This window comes from Aspergillus melleus (assembly GCF_016097325.1).
Source record: "Aspergillus melleus strain CBS 546.65 chromosome Unknown contig1, whole genome shotgun sequence".
NCBI classification, from domain to species: domain Eukaryota; kingdom Fungi; phylum Ascomycota; class Eurotiomycetes; order Eurotiales; family Aspergillaceae; genus Aspergillus; species Aspergillus melleus.
In genome coordinates this window covers 2,495,156-2,512,219 of record NW_025763370.1, presented here as the reverse complement: position 1 = coordinate 2,512,219, position 17,064 = coordinate 2,495,156, and the positions used below count along the sequence as shown (strand labels likewise).

Here is a 17,064-nt window from a genome sequence, read left to right as displayed (position 1 = left end):
ACGTGGTTGGTCTGGTTATCTCAATGCCGAACAACAAACAGAGATATGGTGAGGTTGCCATCGGACAAAGAATGTATCCCCGGCTCAGATCCTGAATATCATCCGGAACGGTGGTCAGGCAATCTTAGGCGAGATTGCAAGCTTCATGGTGATGCAAGAAACCCACGAGCATAACTACGACGAAGTAGAACCCCAATTTGATGGGCCCCGGGGTATAGGCCCCTGGGCATAGCAACCAAAGGCCATCGCATTCATGGTCAGAAGGGCGCTGGATAACAAATGCCTCCTCGCAAGTGGGCGGCTTTTATCGATGCCACCGTGCATGCGGTCCGGTCCTCCTGAATTAAGTGAACGTCACGCTTGTTGACAAAGTCAAAGAGGACGACGTCAAGGCTCTACTGCGACCGATTCAGAGCAACAGGCTATGACAGGAACCAGATACTGCAAACTCTAGAAAGAGATTAAAGATCGCCACAGGGAGCATGCCACAGTCTCTGCTCTATCTGGGTTTTCATACTCTAACCACCGGCTGTTACATTCATTAGTATATCAGACTAATACGTTACCTGACCAGTGGCTTAGCATGGCTCCAGGTGTTCTAAGCCCTAAACTAGGGTAGCAGACTAATAGGAAAAGAAGATCTGAAGGCGAACTTTTCTCGAACCATACACTAAAAGAGCGCGTGAAGGAAGCGCTAGACTGTATGAAAATAATCGTCGAATTGAAAACGCAAAGAATGAAGATAACTCAGCTGTTAATAGATGCCTAAAGAAGCTAAAGTGGATAGCTAAATATTGAACGGACTTGTCGGAGAAGCAGGAGCTTCTAGATGCTCTAGTACGCTGGTTGGAGATTGTCGACGGATAAATTAACTCTTGTCTATTCTAATCTATCTATTGATTACCCTACTCAGCCATAAAGAGAGACCCTAGGCCCATTCCCTCCCTGTAGGAAATAAGTCTTGTGAGAAAAGAAGCAAATGAGAGTGTATGAAATAGGTAGTTGAAATAATCACTGGAAATAACTTTTATTGGTTTATTGATATGGAAGGAATACCCTGAAACGGATCTAAAATATAAGAGAAAGGAAAGAAGAAAGAAAGAAAAGTCAAGAAACACCATAACGGAACCTTGCTCGCCTAACAAGAATCAAACCAAAAAAAAATGCATAGAAACAGAGCATGAAAGAAAGAAGGGAAAAGTATCAATGGGCCCAAGGGGAAGAGAGGAAGACAAAATATAGAAGAGAGTCTGTACATAACCGTTCTCTTCTTTCTATTTCTTTTTAGAAGTGACAATGACAATCACAAAACGCATGTTGAATGATGCATCTCTTCAGTGGTAATCAGCCAGCGAGCATAAAGAGAATATGGATAAGATAAGATGTAATTGTCAACAAAGAAAACAAAAAGCAGAGTCTGCATTTTTCTGTACGTATGCATGCATGCAAGCAAAATTATCTTACATCATATACCGATTGACCTGGCCTATTCATAGTCCCGGACATAACGGCCCGGTAGTTCAACGTCCCACATTGGTCTTTCCACGACAGCGACTTCCAGTATCCCGGCGTCATCGTCTGCAAGTTCATGGTCTGATTCATCGTCGTCCTCGGCGAGGGAGGAGGAGGATGCAAGAGAGGAAGAGAGAGGCACGATGCCCATGATGTCACGGTACTTGTACGTGTGCCACCAGCGACGACCGGATTGGGATTTGGCCGGGTCCGACGCCACGAGGGCCCCGGCGTCAGCGATCTTCTTGGGAGCGGGGGTATCAGCGAAGGAGTTGACGATGTGTTTCAGGCCGATGGAGAGACGCTTCTTGCGAGGGGTGTGGGGGTCGGTTTCCTCGTTGTGGTCCTGGAGGGCGGAGCGGCGGAGACGAGCGAGCTGAGCGTCCTGAGCGGAGGTGTAGGAGTCGTCGTGGTCGTTGTCATCCTCGTCGTCGTTGGGGTTCCGAGGACGTTCTTTGTCCAGAGAGACCCATTCGCTGTAGGAGTCGTCGGGACCGGTGATCTTTCGCATCTTCGGGGCGGCGTAGACATCGGACTGGGCCAGGGGGATGCGGTCACCAGCGCCGGTGTTGGGCTTCTTGCGGCCGCTCTCCGTGGTGGTGTCTTCGAAGGGATCGCGCTTGCGTTTGTTCTGCTGCGCAGCGGAGGACTTGGACGGAGTGGCTTGGGGTTTGGTAGGCGTGCCGGCTTCTTGAGTGTCGGCGGAGGCGCCGAGCTCTTCCGAGGACGGGAAGTCCTGGTTGAGATCGAACATCCAAAGCCAGGAGGTGCCGTATAGCCATAGACGTTCCCGCTCTTCGTTCAGGTCCCATAGACAACCCATGGCGCGGTCCTTGACGCCTTGGAACTCGGCGGGCAGGAAAGCCTTCGGGTTTCTTCGGGACCAGTCTGATACTTTGCCCTCGATGGCGTCAAACTCCATTAATTGGTGCTCGCTGGTGAGCGCCATGAGGAGGCTCTTTTCCGGCTTGCCGGTTCCGTTGGTGAGTTGCTTCGTTGCAGCTGGGTTGGAGGGACGGAAGGATAGCAGGGCAATGCCGGACGACAGCCGAGGAATGGGTGACTCGGCGGCAGTGAGCTGCCAGCGCTCGCCCTCAATGATGGGCCGCTCGTCTTCATCATCCGAGTCAGCGTCGTCATCCGAGTCAGCCGCAGCGCGATTGCGTTTCAAGGCGGACCTCTCCGTCGATTCCTCTGCGCTTTCCAATGACCAGGAGTCAATGCAACCCGACAGATCGCCAACCGCGAGGACTCTGCTGTTGTCAGAGAAGACAACGCATCGAATCGCCCGCTCGTAGTTGCCTAGGGTGCCGTGAGAAGCCTTCTCATGACGGTTGTGACGGATAGCTCGGTTGAGATTGACAAGCTGAGGCAGAACCTGAGGCTTCTCTTGTGGGGAGGAAGCCGGTTTAATCCGGGCCAGGTAGATGTCGCTGTTCGGGCGAATAACAGAGATCCATCGGCTGTCGGGGGAGACGGTAACGACACGGGCTCCCTCGTCCGCGAGGTCGGATGGGAGGTCCAACTTCTGTATACGTAGAATTCCTTTTTCGTCGCCCTTGCGCCGGCGAACGGAGAATGCCTTCACGGTGGATGCTGTCGCGACAACCAAGATCTTTCCGTCAGAGGAGAGCATAGCGGAGGTTATGTTTTCTTCGCCCTACAAGTAAGAAGGATTTGCACGTCAGAAGTAGGCTCGTAATGTGTCGGTAGTCCAGGTCTTCTTACCTGAATCAGAACCTTCCCGACCAGCCGATGCCTTTGACTATCCGGTGTTTCAGGCGCAGACGTAGGACCGCGAGACAGGCGCCAGATGCTGACCTCCCGATCCCAGAAGCTCATGACCAGTCGCGAGGAGGGCGAAGACGCAAGCTGAGGTACTTGCGGCAGGGTCGACAGCTTCCTGTGGTGTTCCTTTCCGAATTCACGCAGCGGTAGAATGACCGGAGACGCATCAGGACCTAAGTTGCAATCAGCTAACCAGAGCCATGTTTTCTCGGTGGGAGTTATCGTTGCCCGAGCTTACCTCCCGAAACCACAAAACTGATGTCCTTCGTCTCGTAGACAGCAAAAGTCTTCACGTCGTGGGTATGGTACCGTCGGTGCATCACCTCGGCCCATCTCGCCTTCTTGTCGCCCTTCTTCTCTGCTTCCTTCTTCCTGTAGACCACGGTTCTCTGATCCGCGCCTCCACTGATCACAGTATCGCCCTTGGCGCTAACAGCCACATCCAACGTATCGGCCAGATGACCCTGCAACCGCTGAATGAGAGAGTAGTTCTTCCCATCCCAGAACCGAATCTCACCCGCCGAGTCACCAGACACAATTGTCCCATCCGGCAGACACTTCACGGACCAAACCAACAATTCCTTCGTGCCCCCGGTGGGGCCCTTACCCAGCGACATGGTGCGCAGCTGCTGACCATTCCGAATATCATACAGTCGGATCGAGCTATCCGCGTAACCCGCCACAATGGTATTCCGGTTCTGGAAGGTAACGCTTAGCACACGCGCCCTTTTCGTCGTCGGCCTCATCAACCGCAAGAACTTCAGATCCTCATCCGCCGTCGACATAATCACAATCGACCCATCCGCACACCCAGCCGCCAGATGCTGGCCCGTGAACTCGCCCTCAGCAGGGGGCAACCACTTGCCGTCCTTCCCGCGCTGCGTGGGCTGCCAGCGCGGCTGGGCCGCCAGACACCAGATCTCGCCGTAGTTGCCGCTCGAGTGCCGCAGGGGCTTGCCCTTCTCGACGTCCCACTCGGTCACGGCAGTCGAGTAACCGATGCTGAACAGGCGCAATTTGCCGGGGATCTTGGACCCGTCGGCCGCCGCGTCCTGGGGATCGAGCGTCCAGACGAGGCCCTCGATGCTGCGGTCCTTGCCGCCGCGGAGAACCGTCTCTTGGAACCAGGCGCCGCGCAGGGGGTTCCAGATCTCGATGTCGCCGTTCGCGCGACCGATCGCGAGTCGAAGGGTAGGGACACCTCGTCCGGCGAGTTCCGCGGAGGGAGGATGCGAGAAGGCGAGCGCATTGATCGCTTGCGGGTTGTAGGGGACGAAACGGCAGCGGTGGATATCCATGATGGCGGTCGACGTAATGGCAAGATATATGAGGAATGTTTTATGTGGAAAAGAAAAGCGCGAATGTTCTATTGACGTCGACAGAACTTTTTCTTCTCACTTCTCGTCGCTGCTGATTGACCGATCGGAGGAGGGAAAACGAATTAAGACCCCAATGAAATGGTAGGGAATTCAAAAGATTTGACAATAACCTACCCGGCTCGACGTGTAGAGCCGACCGCTAGACAATCATTCCGATGAAGCGTTAATGTCTAGGAAATTGAGGGGAGGGTCGTCTGGGGTGGTGGATTTGATGTCGCTCGACCTTTTTTTTTTTTTTTGGATAACAATTTTTAGCGCGCCGCGGAGGTTCCACCACCATCGGTGGCACGTGACTGGTCTGGTCTATACAATGGACTCTGTCGCTTCAGACAGGACATTCATGATCTAATTGTTTGTTTTATCTGAGTTAATGATGTGTCTATGAGGAAAGGATTCAGCTGCTTTCTATCCAGGTAAAACCAAGACTAGGGCATCTCAGACCCCGGTTATCAATGACCGAGCAATATATAGTACCACTCTGCTAGAAACGAATGTAGATTGCGTCAAAGAAATACAGTGCTTATATTCAAAAGCCAGTTGGATGTCAAATCTTTCATTGAACATGATTTCATATATCGTTTTGATTTGCTAGCGCCACATACAGTTCCTACTCGCAAACTGCAGATACAGACATATCCTCATCCAGCGCAGTCAACGCCCCCATTAACTAACAGTCCTGCCTAGAAAGCCATTGTCAATCCTTTGCATCTCAATGATCCTAATTGCCAATTGAAACAGACGCAGTCACAATAAGCAATCCAAAGAACCCACTCCTCCGACCTCTCTACGAAGTACAAAGACACAATTGAAACAATCGTGGCAAACAAAAGAGCCCTCGACAACCTAATCGAGTAATTCATCAACCATCCCATTGACAACAAACAAGTGCTGACAGGGACCAGGGCGTAATGGCGAAGACTTGCCGTATACGAATTGCGTTACACGCATAGGCAGTCAAGCATCGAGCCATGGATACTCTGGAGGGTGGAATGCATTCCACCAATGCTTTCAACGCGGGCAATTGTACTGTACATATTCCGCATAAGCAGGACGCATGGAAGGCAGGTGCTATGCGCATATGACAAGCGAACAGTTGGACAGTAAGAGACCACGAAAGAAAGGCAATTTGATTTTTCATGAATTCCCCTGTAAAGACAAGGGCAGAAAAATCAAGTTATCGGGTATGTTGGAACATGAATACATGCAGACGCAAGCCTAGTTGCATTGACTAGATATGCCGTATCAGCGATAATCGACTGTTCATAGGTCGGGTCCAGAACAGAGGACTGCCACGTCAGACCCAACCACCCCCCAGGCCCAGTTGCAGGTGCGCATCCAAGACTAGGGATTCGCAGTTTCGCGACCCGGATGATTTGATAGGATGCCGATGATGGACTTGACGCTGCAGGGAAGAGAAAGGACTCCACCTACCGAGGGGAAGAGAGGGGAGAGGGGAGAGGGGGGCGATTTCTCGCACGGAATGGGCAGAGCTTATGCATATCGACGGTGGAGGCTGAAGACGGAGACAAGAGACGTAAGTGATACCGGAAATGGATAGGCAGAAACCTTTCCCAAAGCCCAGTTGGCAGGGCCGAGTGGAGAGTTTGGCCACAGAAAAAATCGCCGGTGGATTTATCTTCCATGTTCAGCTGAGATGCGACGCGGCTGGGCGGGAGTGCGGGGTGTCTGTCCTGTCGATTTGATAGGCATCATCCATCCTGAGCCGCAGTCTGACGGAATCGTCGCGAGAGATGGTTCTACCAAGCAGCTAAGTTTAGATGGTCCGGCTCGTCAAAACGTTCCTTGAATTGGATTCGTCGGCTTGCTTAACCCTTACGCGACGATAGGCTCTGGCGTGCTCTATTTCAAATGAAAGTGGCTTGCGCATGGTCGCAAGTTGCAGCCTTTGCACCTTACACCGGTCCAATGGCAAGGGCGGACACAATGAACAAAGATAGAACTCCACGACGAGTTGCAATTTACATGACTCTTAGAAGGTGTAGCACGCAGCTGCCCCAGACTCGATCGTGTCGTGTCGACGGGACCCGAGGATCGAAGTCTCGCTGGAAGAAAAGGGTCGAGCGTGGGATAAAGTTCAGGCAAGACGGTTATCTCGAAAGGTTAACCGACGGGTGAATGAGCGATCGATCATGTCGATGATTGAGAACCGATGGCTAAGATCCCAAGTGCACAATCCGATATCGCGGCGTCGGCACATCTCCTAAGTCCATTATTAGTCATGCTAGCAGCGTCCAAACCACCAGACGACAATCCTGTTGGCATGAATCAGACACTCAAGTCCAGAACCAACCGAATCAACCTGTGGACTGTGGTTCAGGAGGTGGCTGACGGAATCCTGGCCCAGGCGTCGCAGTTACAACCGATTAAGTAAATCAAACCTCCCCCCTAATGTGCTGGAACCACAGCGGATGCAAATTGCGACTATCTTCATATAACCTATTTTAGGCACATGGCAAGGATCCCCCCAGTAAGTTGGCAATAATCGAAACCAGGGAGACTGGAAAGACACGGAACCCCGAGGCCAGTATTATTAGTTATTAGTTGATTAGCCCGATGCACTATCGTCGGACCAAGACAGATTAATTCCGGATTTCGACCCTGTTCCCCCCGGTTGAGTTAGTGGTAAACTGGTAAACTGGTGCAAGGCAGGCCAGGGCAAGGCAGGACAAGGCAGGGGGAAATTTGACCCAGATTACGGAAACTCCGGTCCTCCCCCCCCCCCAAATCCATCGTCTAACTCTAGACCAGGATCATCCGGAGAAAATAAAAAGGAAACACGCCAGATGGGAGGATAAGCGCGGAATTGGTCCAGCGAACGCGATCGTCGAATCAGGGCGCGTAGATGCCCTTTTCTCGGTTTCCACGCCAAGCTAGCATCGCGGATAAGAACTGCGAGGGCGAGCAATTTGGAAAATAAGTGGCCTTGTTATGTCATCCTGGGGCCCTTTCGGTTTCTCTCCCCCCTTAGAACTTCGGGCCATGTTGGGTCTTGCGTAGTACTTGGAACGGAAGTTGGACGGGGGAAAGGGAAGACGTGGCTTGGAAGTAGCGCGTTCTAGGGAAGCTGTCGGATCCTGTCAATATGTCCGAATGGGGGTAAATTGAGAGACAGAGAGAAGGATTTCCCCAATTTCCTGCCTCAGGGGAGAATCCGAGAAAGAGGTTAGTCAGCTCAGGCAGGGAAAAGGGAGACGACCCAAAAAAGGAGGTTGCTCAATTTCATCCCACACTACCATTGACTAGGTGTGACCGTGTGAGGCTAGAATGCTAGGGAGATAGATAGAATACGGAGTCCTCCGTAGAGACACGCCCAAAATATCTATCATAGAAACATCTTGGAAGCTGAAGCTCATTTCGGTTCGATGATCGCAAGTCAATTTACCACAACGGGCAGGCCGGGCGTCCGAAACGTGGGACGCGAGGTCAATCAATGACGCCATGGGTCTGGGTAAGAAAAAAAAGGAAAGGGCGAAAATAGGACACAGAAACGCGCAGTTTATTTCACGTTGCATCTCCACGCGCCTTGGAAATAAAAAAAAAAGAAGCTCGGTTCCCTGCAAATTCTGGGACCGTGTGACAATGGGTAAGCGGGCTTTGGCCATTGGCTTGCTATATATACATTAGACAGTCGAGAGATCCTAAATATGCTGTACACTAGAAAGGAAGGACCCTTTCCTTCAGCCAAAAAGTAAAACATTGCCTGAAAGATCGTTTTCTTTTCCTTCTTTCTTCTGTTTCTTTTTTAGCTTTGGGGTTGAATGTGGAGTCGTTTATTTACACTCAATGGGACCCACTCCTATCTCGAGCTAGCCAGGGTGAGGTTAGTGTGGTACGGGTACATGATCTCGGTATAGGTAGGGAGGTGTACACTGTGTACGGTTTAACCATACAGATACGAAGTACCCTAAGGTACTTGACATTTCCTATAGCTTGACCATACCACGATACCAGGAACACTAGATAACCTGACACCAGCTCTAGCCGTCAGAACGAGAACCTACGAAACTACCTCCGTAAAAACAGGAGCGCCAAAGAAATAGTGAACCATGGTTGAGGCTCTCCGGCCTCCGCTGCCCCAGCCGTAAAAAAAAAAAGACCGCCATACCGGAAGAGGTCATATTGTCTCGGCGACGCTGACCTTTCTTTTCGCGTTTCGGCGCACTCGTTGGCTCTACAGTCTGGACGCTTTGTTTCTTATTTAGCTGTCGGTTGGATATGGATGGATACTAACCGTGTGACTACGCTGGACCTGGTGTAGTAGTACGGAGTCTGGCAATTGGCAACGTGGATAACATCCCACTCGGGTGGAAGAAATTTTCTGTCTCTCTGTGTAGTTTGTATCCATTTCTATGCATGCGGGTTGATAAATGCCTCAATTGTTGAGGGAGCGTCGGTGAAGGAATCTCTGTTCAGATGAAGAGTTTCAAGATCTCTACGCCGGAGTAAGTTACCTAGTATCTTTGCTTGCCTTGGCAGGATCCGTCTTAAGCTCGGAACCATTCTTGAAGACTTGCCGCTCCGAAAATATTTGAGTTCTAGGGCTGTGTAACCTGTGAGAGAGGACGTCATCTACAGATCCGATCCAATTGTTTGAGTTCTAAATTATCGTGGAATATCCGATCATCTTCTTCAAAGATATCAACGATTATGTACCACCACCGCCTCTCTCGTCCACCACCGCGGAAAACGCACTATAAATTGGCTTTAGGAACCATTGCACGTAGACCGAAGTGGATCCTAAATGAAGCGTACACCTAACCTACACCGTACGGAGTACGGAGCACCTACTACTACCTAGGTAGGTAGGGAGAGAAAAAAATCACTCGGTCGGGATTCACGGGTACAGAATGAAACTGTCTGAAAGAGGCGACAAACGAAATAGAACAGGACAGAACAGAATTCAGTACTGAATGGACAGGTAGACTTGATACTTGATGGCTGACGCATAACGAAACGCAATATGCACCGATCGCTGGTCTAGGAGAAAGCTATTGGATCCGGGAGACCTGTAGGGTCTGATTGATCCAAGTCTCTATAACCTGCAACTAGGTGATGTTATCCAGCGAATGGTGTGTTATATACAGATAGATGTATGTAGCTAAGTAATGGAGTTGATACTTGATATGCAGCAGAGCCATCACCATCCATCACTCGTAGACGCAGACAAGCAGGTAGTGTTCTTTAATCCTTCTAGAATACCTCGCCAATACTGTACAGCCGACCTATTTTATTTTGACAGCTTGTCTTGCCCTCTCTCCGTCTCTTTCTCGTTTTTTTTCTGTGCTATTTGATCCACTTGATCCAGATAATACAGCCCTACTAGCTACTAGTACTTTCACATACCAGTACTCCGTAGGACCAAGTCCACTACGAATAGGTACTAGGAAGAGCTGGTATCGCAGAATACCCGTTAAACCCGACCGCCATACATACATACATGACGACGGGACTCTCAATGAAATCCACCGCTTAGTATCCGTATGCCATAAGTACGCAAAACTGAAGATTGAAATAATTACCTATTACGTCGCAAACCGAAGCAATTTCGCTCCCCCGAACAAGAAAAGTGCAAGAGAAAAAAAAAAAAAGAAGTGGACCAGAATGTCGGAACAGCGGGGCCCGCAACATCCTTTCCGTTGGTAGCGTTATTATATAATTTTTGATTCGATTCGTCTGTTGTCGTACGAGTGCTTGTGTCTTGACTTTTGAGTCCTGAATCTTGAGTTGTTGTCATACGGAACACCTACAGTCTAGGTATCTCCAATGTCGATAACATGAATACATAAGAGGTAGACAAAACCGGTAAATTCAGCCCAGTCCAGCTAGACCTGTGGTTTAAGCTGTACTGGTTCCGACTTTCCACACAAGCAGAGAGAGCGGACATGCGGGCAGACTCCTCGCAACCAACGGGTGTACTCCGCAAGGCAACACACCGGCATTATATAACCGTTTCCACTGCTGCCTTGAAAAGCGTCTGGGACCGGACGCACTGTGGCAAGGGTGATTAACGCAAAGTGGGCGAGGGCAAATCCGCTTGACCTAGTAGCAACTACGGAGTAGTGGGACATCAGAATTGGGAAAGGAGGATGGTCGGAGATGAATTTTTTTTCCTCTTTCAAGATCCGCAGTGGATTGTAACTTGTAACTCGTCTGGTCTTGTTAGTTAGTTAGTTATTTAGTACTTAAGAGACAGACCCGAATGCGGTGTGTTCTTTGTATGGATACCTGTACTCGTGAGTATGGGTATGAGGGTATGGAAGACAAAGGGGAGGGGAATGGGCTGATCGTAAGAAGATTTATATTGTTTGAGTTATACGAGAAAAATTGCAGGAATTATTTGTATAGTAGATATCTAACTTGAGTTTGAGGTTAATGGTGTTGAGACTTGATACATCGAGAGACAGCGCCGCTATAAATACCTACCTTACCCATCCATTCTCCGGCGGAGTTTATAATACGTATGGACCTCTTGTACTCCGTGTGTACCTTCTGTATTTATGAATTTCGTACCTACTTTCAGCAGTTTCCCAACCTAAGCGTAATCGACTCAACCTTACGAACGGACAATAATACCAACCGGCCTTCTCCCCGTCTCTATCCAGAACCGAAAGAAATGCCCGAATGCATGGAGCAACATACATATGTATCTAACATTCCCACATCCAAAGAAATAACGATATGCAAATGACCATAATCTAGAAAATGCCCTTGCATGGGAGGGAAAGAAAGAAATCGAAAGAGACCGATCATGGCTGATTACTACATACATGCATAACCACAATGCAGGACAGCGCAGGGTTACACAGAACCCATTTAACGACGGAAGGCATGCACGGTTGTCCCCGAGGTCCAGACAAATTAAACTACTGTGAGACCCCAAGTATGTATGGACGAAAAGATTATGCGCGGCACAGTGCAAGGACAGCTGCAAGTTAAATGAGAGCATACTGTACATAGTCATCGAGGAAATTGGGTCCTTGGATTCTGACGGAGGCATGGAGGTTGAATGATTAATGCTTTCCCTTGGTGGGTTCCCTGCAGGTACGCCGCAAGGGGGTGGACTACTCTTTCGGACGGATGCTTCCCTTAGCAACCCGCGATAATTAGACATTGGGGGTAGGTGAATGTGTATGATGTCGCGGGATCTGGGTCAATAACCCGTATATGTGCTGTACCTGCACATGCGATCCATTATTACATTTTGACTGCGAGGGTCTTCGGTGGAGGGCCATGTCCAGATCTCTAGATATATAACCTGCATGGTTATATGTCCAGTCCCAGCCGATCTAGTGGGCCGACGAAAAACCTAAAGATCAAGCAATCCTGCAGCTGCAGTTTCAAGGTGATGACTTCAAGAATTCAAATTCGGGTCAGGGTTACTTTGAACGGATGAACCGATCCTCCACCCCTTTATTGAGATGGCCAGTAAACTATGAGTAATGTTTGTATGTACCTACAGTATGACAAGGAAAACATGCGCACTGCCTCGAGGAGGCGAGGTCTCACGAATGCCGCATTCGATCCTTCTCCTTCCTCCCTGGTGCGCTGTCAAGGTTTATTCCTTTAGGCTCCCTTTCCCCTACGCCGTACACGAGTAAATTATGAATACGGGCTACTAAAACCCGCGATCGGCTGGAAATAGAGGAGGCTTGGGGGGAGGGAGGCAAACATCCTTGCTAGTGGTGCCCCTTTTGCGCCCCCCTTTATTTGATTATACATACGGCGTAGGAGAGCCGAAATCTAAAGGCCCGTCGATGGATCATCTGCTCTAGTTTGAAAACAATAATGATACGGAAGAAGAAAATCTACGATAGTTAAGGGGTCGGTCGGGTTGGGAATCCAATGATGAATCTAGAAGGGCATAGATGTTCAGCATTCCCGCCTTCTAAAAGCAACGTACCACGGATGAGCTGCACATGCATTCCGAGGTCGACCCGGTGCGACAAAGGAAGTTTGGCGGCGACGATCAGCCCCCAAAATCAAGTAAGGAAGGAGGTTTCATTTAGTTTACGGGCACAAATGTGAAGTTCCAGCGCAGGCAGGGATAAGAGAGCCACCGCGATGCAACAGCGACGAGGCTTGGCGGGAGACAAGTAACCATGGCCAGCCACATCAGCCACAGCCGAGTTCTCAGATGGAGAAAATCAGAACAGCTGAATGTATGCAATATTACCTTGTTGGTCGTTACTAAACCGTCTCGGTAGGTCGACGCTCTCTGATTGCGATATTCTGGACCCAGGATGATCAGGATCTAATGCCTTTCCCCACATTCGGTGTGGCGAAGACCGTCAGATGGAGACGGAGTAAACGATGGCAAAGTTCAACAATGGAGTCAGACGCGGTAGTGTAGATGATGTAATGTGACCTTTTAGCCAGTCACTGGACTCCCTTGCTTTGAGGTACGATAACTTGTCGTGTCTCCCCCCCGGTAACTACTGGGACCGTCCACCGTACAGTATTCCCTTCTTCCCCCATGCGGATGATAAGGAGTCAACCGGTCGAGGTAACACTGCGCCGTCCAACGAAGCCGTCGAAAAGCGCGCACGCAATTGACTGGACGAGGAGCGTCGACAATTATAGACACGACCGGTTCATCCGGGACGTGACTGTTACAGAACTGCGTGTCACTGGTTAACGGTTGAACGCATCCGCCGACTCCATTGGCCGATCACCATATTGCGGGGGGTGGATGGGCGGAATCCCTTGGTCGTAATCATGATCCATCACCGATGCAGGAAGTGGTTCTGTTTGCGAATATCCATACTTGGTCAGGGGGGTCCATCCCGGAACTACGACGTACACAGTTGCAGGCCTGTGCCGAACAACAAAAAGAGAAGGAATGAGGGTGGTATTCTCCCCGCAGTCCCCAAGACAAAGCCAGAGGGGTCCCGATGATCAGGATCGAATGACATGTCTTGGAACTGACAGCCACACCCTCGATTCGATTGGGTCTCGATTCATTCTTGATGAGAGCATGTGCAGGTGCTGGAAAGGCCCTGGGAGAAAGTACCGTACACCCCTAGCTGTACACACCTCCCCATCATCATTAGTTTCGTTGATATAAGGCCGGATTGATCACGCCGCAATCCCGTTCCCTGGACGTTGATCGATAGTCGGTAGCGCGTTCCTTGGCTGACAATCCAAACAAAAAGAAGACCTCTTGAACCCCCCCTGCATTTTGTTTCCAACTAGGTTAATGCACAATTGTTGAATAAACCATAACCAATCTTAGTAACTTAACCAGCAAACCTGAGCGTGTTGTTGACGCGCGCCCACGGAACCGATTGCACGCGAAACAGGCGCTTTGTGCGTACCATGGATTGTTGCCGTGTTTATCTCCTTGACACGCATCATTGACTTTGCTGTAACTGTGGATTTGATATGTTTCTCGAAATCGAAGCTTCTCTGTTTCTTTCTATCTGAGATGTGTTCTGTGCATGGGGACAGGCCTAGATTTTTCCAATCGCTTCAAGACAAAGAAGAGACGGGCGCAGGCGGTTCAGCGAAAGGCGCACAGAGTTCGTCATTCTTCGGATGAGGAGAGACGAGGTTCAATGGGCGAGAGGCTGTGACTGGCGGCAGAGAAACGCGACCAAGTCGACGGTGGTCAGAGCCATTCTGCTGGTGAGCCAGTCAGCAATCAATGACGCCCGTCGACGACGCTGGGACGCGACCGGCTGTATGTATGGAGAAGACGGAGTACCTTCAAGTACGGAATAGAGTACCTGAGTACACTTCAACATACGTACATACATACATACATACGAAGAACATACCATGTCATACAGTGGACACTGGTCGGGCGAGTTCCCTGGACAGCTACCGAGGAAAATGCGAACCACCGTCGAGTATTACGGGGCCGTCAGCAGCTGAAAAAGAGAAGGCCAAAAAAATAAAAAAGACTAGGCCGGCAACTCCGCAGTTTTGTGGGTAGTCAAAATGTCGTCGTCAAATGGCCGGCCGCATTTATGTTATGCTCGAATTAGACTAGACAGGGTTGTTTGACCTACTGCAATATGGACAAATGATCAGTGATCGATGATAGGCAAGGACAAGCGGGCGATGACAGAGCATCGGGGTTAACTAACTAATTACAGTATTTGAAGATGAGAAATTATAAGGCTCCCAGTGCTCCGTACTAGGCAATGATTGATTAATTGATTGCCAGCGGTTCTGATATCTCCTCTCTCAAAATTATACTTAGGATTAATTGTCATTACCCATATTGTGTCACCGTTCCACCGCCATTCTACTAGGTCATACGCCAAAGGGACTAAACCCCTACTTTGTAGCAATGGTCGGATGACTAGTCGTTAGCTGTCGCTGCTCGTCAACTACGCCGTATTGATATTGGCAGCATTATTATGGATCATTGCTACGATGACGATAACCACCACCCAACAGAATCATAAATGACCATGTTATCACTGCAGTGTAGCCTGTCGTGAAAGCACCAATGCTGACTACAGTAGTGCGGGCGTAGTGACGCAGCCTCTACAGTAAAGAGAGCCAAGAGATGATCGTGAATTCTTTAGTCATCTTCAAAAAACCAAAGAGAGGGGAAATGAATATCGACTAAGATCAAACGAGCAAGACGAGCAGGGAAAAACCTCCCAGCGGCCAAGGACCCGAGGTGTTCCTGGCCTGAATCAGGGAGCGAAATGGCTGGTGAAGAGTGGCCGAGAAGGGCGGAGATCACCCCACTCCGAAGCCCACCCGAAGGAGTGCTGGTGCTAAACGCCGTGCAGGTTAGTCTTTGGAAAGTTCGAACAAAGGCCACTCGTCTTGCTGCCTCCTGTGCTCAGTGTATACGAGGAGCGCCGGAAAGGGCAGAAATGGGGTGGCAATAGCCTGCCAGCCAGTATCACAACCTGGAAGCACCCCCCCGTCATCCCATACTTCGAGGGGGACCCAGGGATCGTTCCCCCTCCACGTACCAGGTCGGCGTTCATGCAATAAAGAAAAGAACAGTCACGAAACTACCCCTCATGGATGAGGACAAAGGAGTCGAGAATAATCACGAAGTAGAAGTGCACTGTAGGATACTGCATCATCTTCTCCCAATGGCTGAGAAACCCGTACGGTACCTGGATTGCAGTACGCCGTACCACCGGAGGGCGTGTACCTGGTTTGTACCTGTACATAGGGACTGGGAGGTCCTTACGGGCGCAGGGTATTTGACTTTCGCTCATACAGTAAGGGCCACTGTTTTCGGGCTCAGGCCGCGTGAGGCAGATTCCCTGTCGTGCTCTACTATTTAATATTAATTATCATGGTTATTATTGCCTATTGACCGTCGGTACGGGGGACTTGTCCAAGCAGTACAAATCCTGGGACCAACCCAACTTGCCGTAAGATCCGGTAATTAATCATTATTGTAAGCCCTGCGTCCGACCTCTTTTTGATTGAAGTGTGAATCGTTGGTGGTTGGCATTTTGGAGGTTCGATATGAGACAGTGTAGCTTCGAACTTGTCAATCTGTCGGCTTAGGTTGTCTCACACATTTTGTTTGTAAGCTTTATGTCGACTCCTGTCGAGGTCAATTCGAGGGACAACCGGGCTAAGAGGCGACCAGCCCTCTCAGCCAACGCCGGACGGGTCGAGAGGGATGAACTGCGACGAGATGAAACATACTGTATGTACCTATGTATAGTACATACATACTGGTAAGTACCTATGGAAGTACCTTTAAATGACAAATGGTATTGATGACAATACCTGGTACCCGACAGCGTACATTACAATACGGACTTTCTCGAGCCTTCCCGTTCTAAACTATCTGTGGCTCGTCCCATCTCTTATTCTCGTCTTTTCTTTTCTTCTTCTACACCCGCCTGGAGAGAGAGAGAGATTCCCCAACTCCTCTTCTTTTCTTCTCCTCCTCCTTTTCTTCTTCCTTCACCTCTCCTCCCTTTCCTCCTTCCTCTCCTCCTCCCCCTTTACCTGCCGCCCGCCAATTCTTTCGGAGAGATCTGAGACTGGTCTACCGGCCCGCAAGACAAGAGTCCGTTGACGATACTCCTATATCTGTCGACCCTCATCTTTCGCCCGCTGCACCAGCTCTCCAGTCGAGCCGTGTCCGTCAGCTTTCCTGCTTCGACGTTCTCGCTTATTCGACGTTTGTTAGCTCAAACGGCGATTCCTCCCTGCCTCACCCCTATCTGACTGCCGCCGTCCCATCCGGAAACGACAGTTGGTTCCCCTGATTCAGCTCCTGCCGGTTAGAAGAGCAGCAAAAAGGGTTCCGTTTATTTCGTTCTTCCATTTTCATTGTGCATGATTTGGTTCTTGCGGTGATATTTTGCGAGGTGAGCGAGAGAAAAGTTTTCCTTCCTTGGTCAATTCCCCCTCTTTTCCCCGGCGT

At 50.0% G+C, this 17,064-nt stretch overlaps 2 protein-coding genes across 2 annotated transcripts; both read right to left on the bottom strand.

Moving 5' to 3' along the window:
* Nucleotides 1–1,486: 1,486 nt before the first annotated feature.
* UTP4_2 (U3 small nucleolar RNA-associated protein) lies at nt 1,487–3,502 on the bottom strand (the record flags this gene model as incomplete). Its single annotated transcript, XM_046082529.1, has 2 exons — nt 1,487–3,172; nt 3,494–3,502. The coding sequence occupies 2 exons, from the start codon at nt 3,500–3,502 to the stop codon at nt 1,487–1,489; spliced, it is 1,695 nt and encodes a 564-aa protein (XP_045938486.1).
* Nucleotides 3,503–3,518: 16 nt separating this feature from the next.
* Nucleotides 3,519–4,598, bottom strand: ura7 (small subunit rRNA maturation protein UTP4; the record flags this gene model as incomplete). The annotated part of the gene is made up of 1 exon (XM_046082528.1): nt 3,519–4,598. One exon carries the CDS (start codon nt 4,596–4,598, stop codon nt 3,519–3,521), a length of 1,080 nt encoding a protein of 359 aa, XP_045938485.1.
* Nucleotides 4,599–17,064: the final 12,466 nt, after the last annotated feature.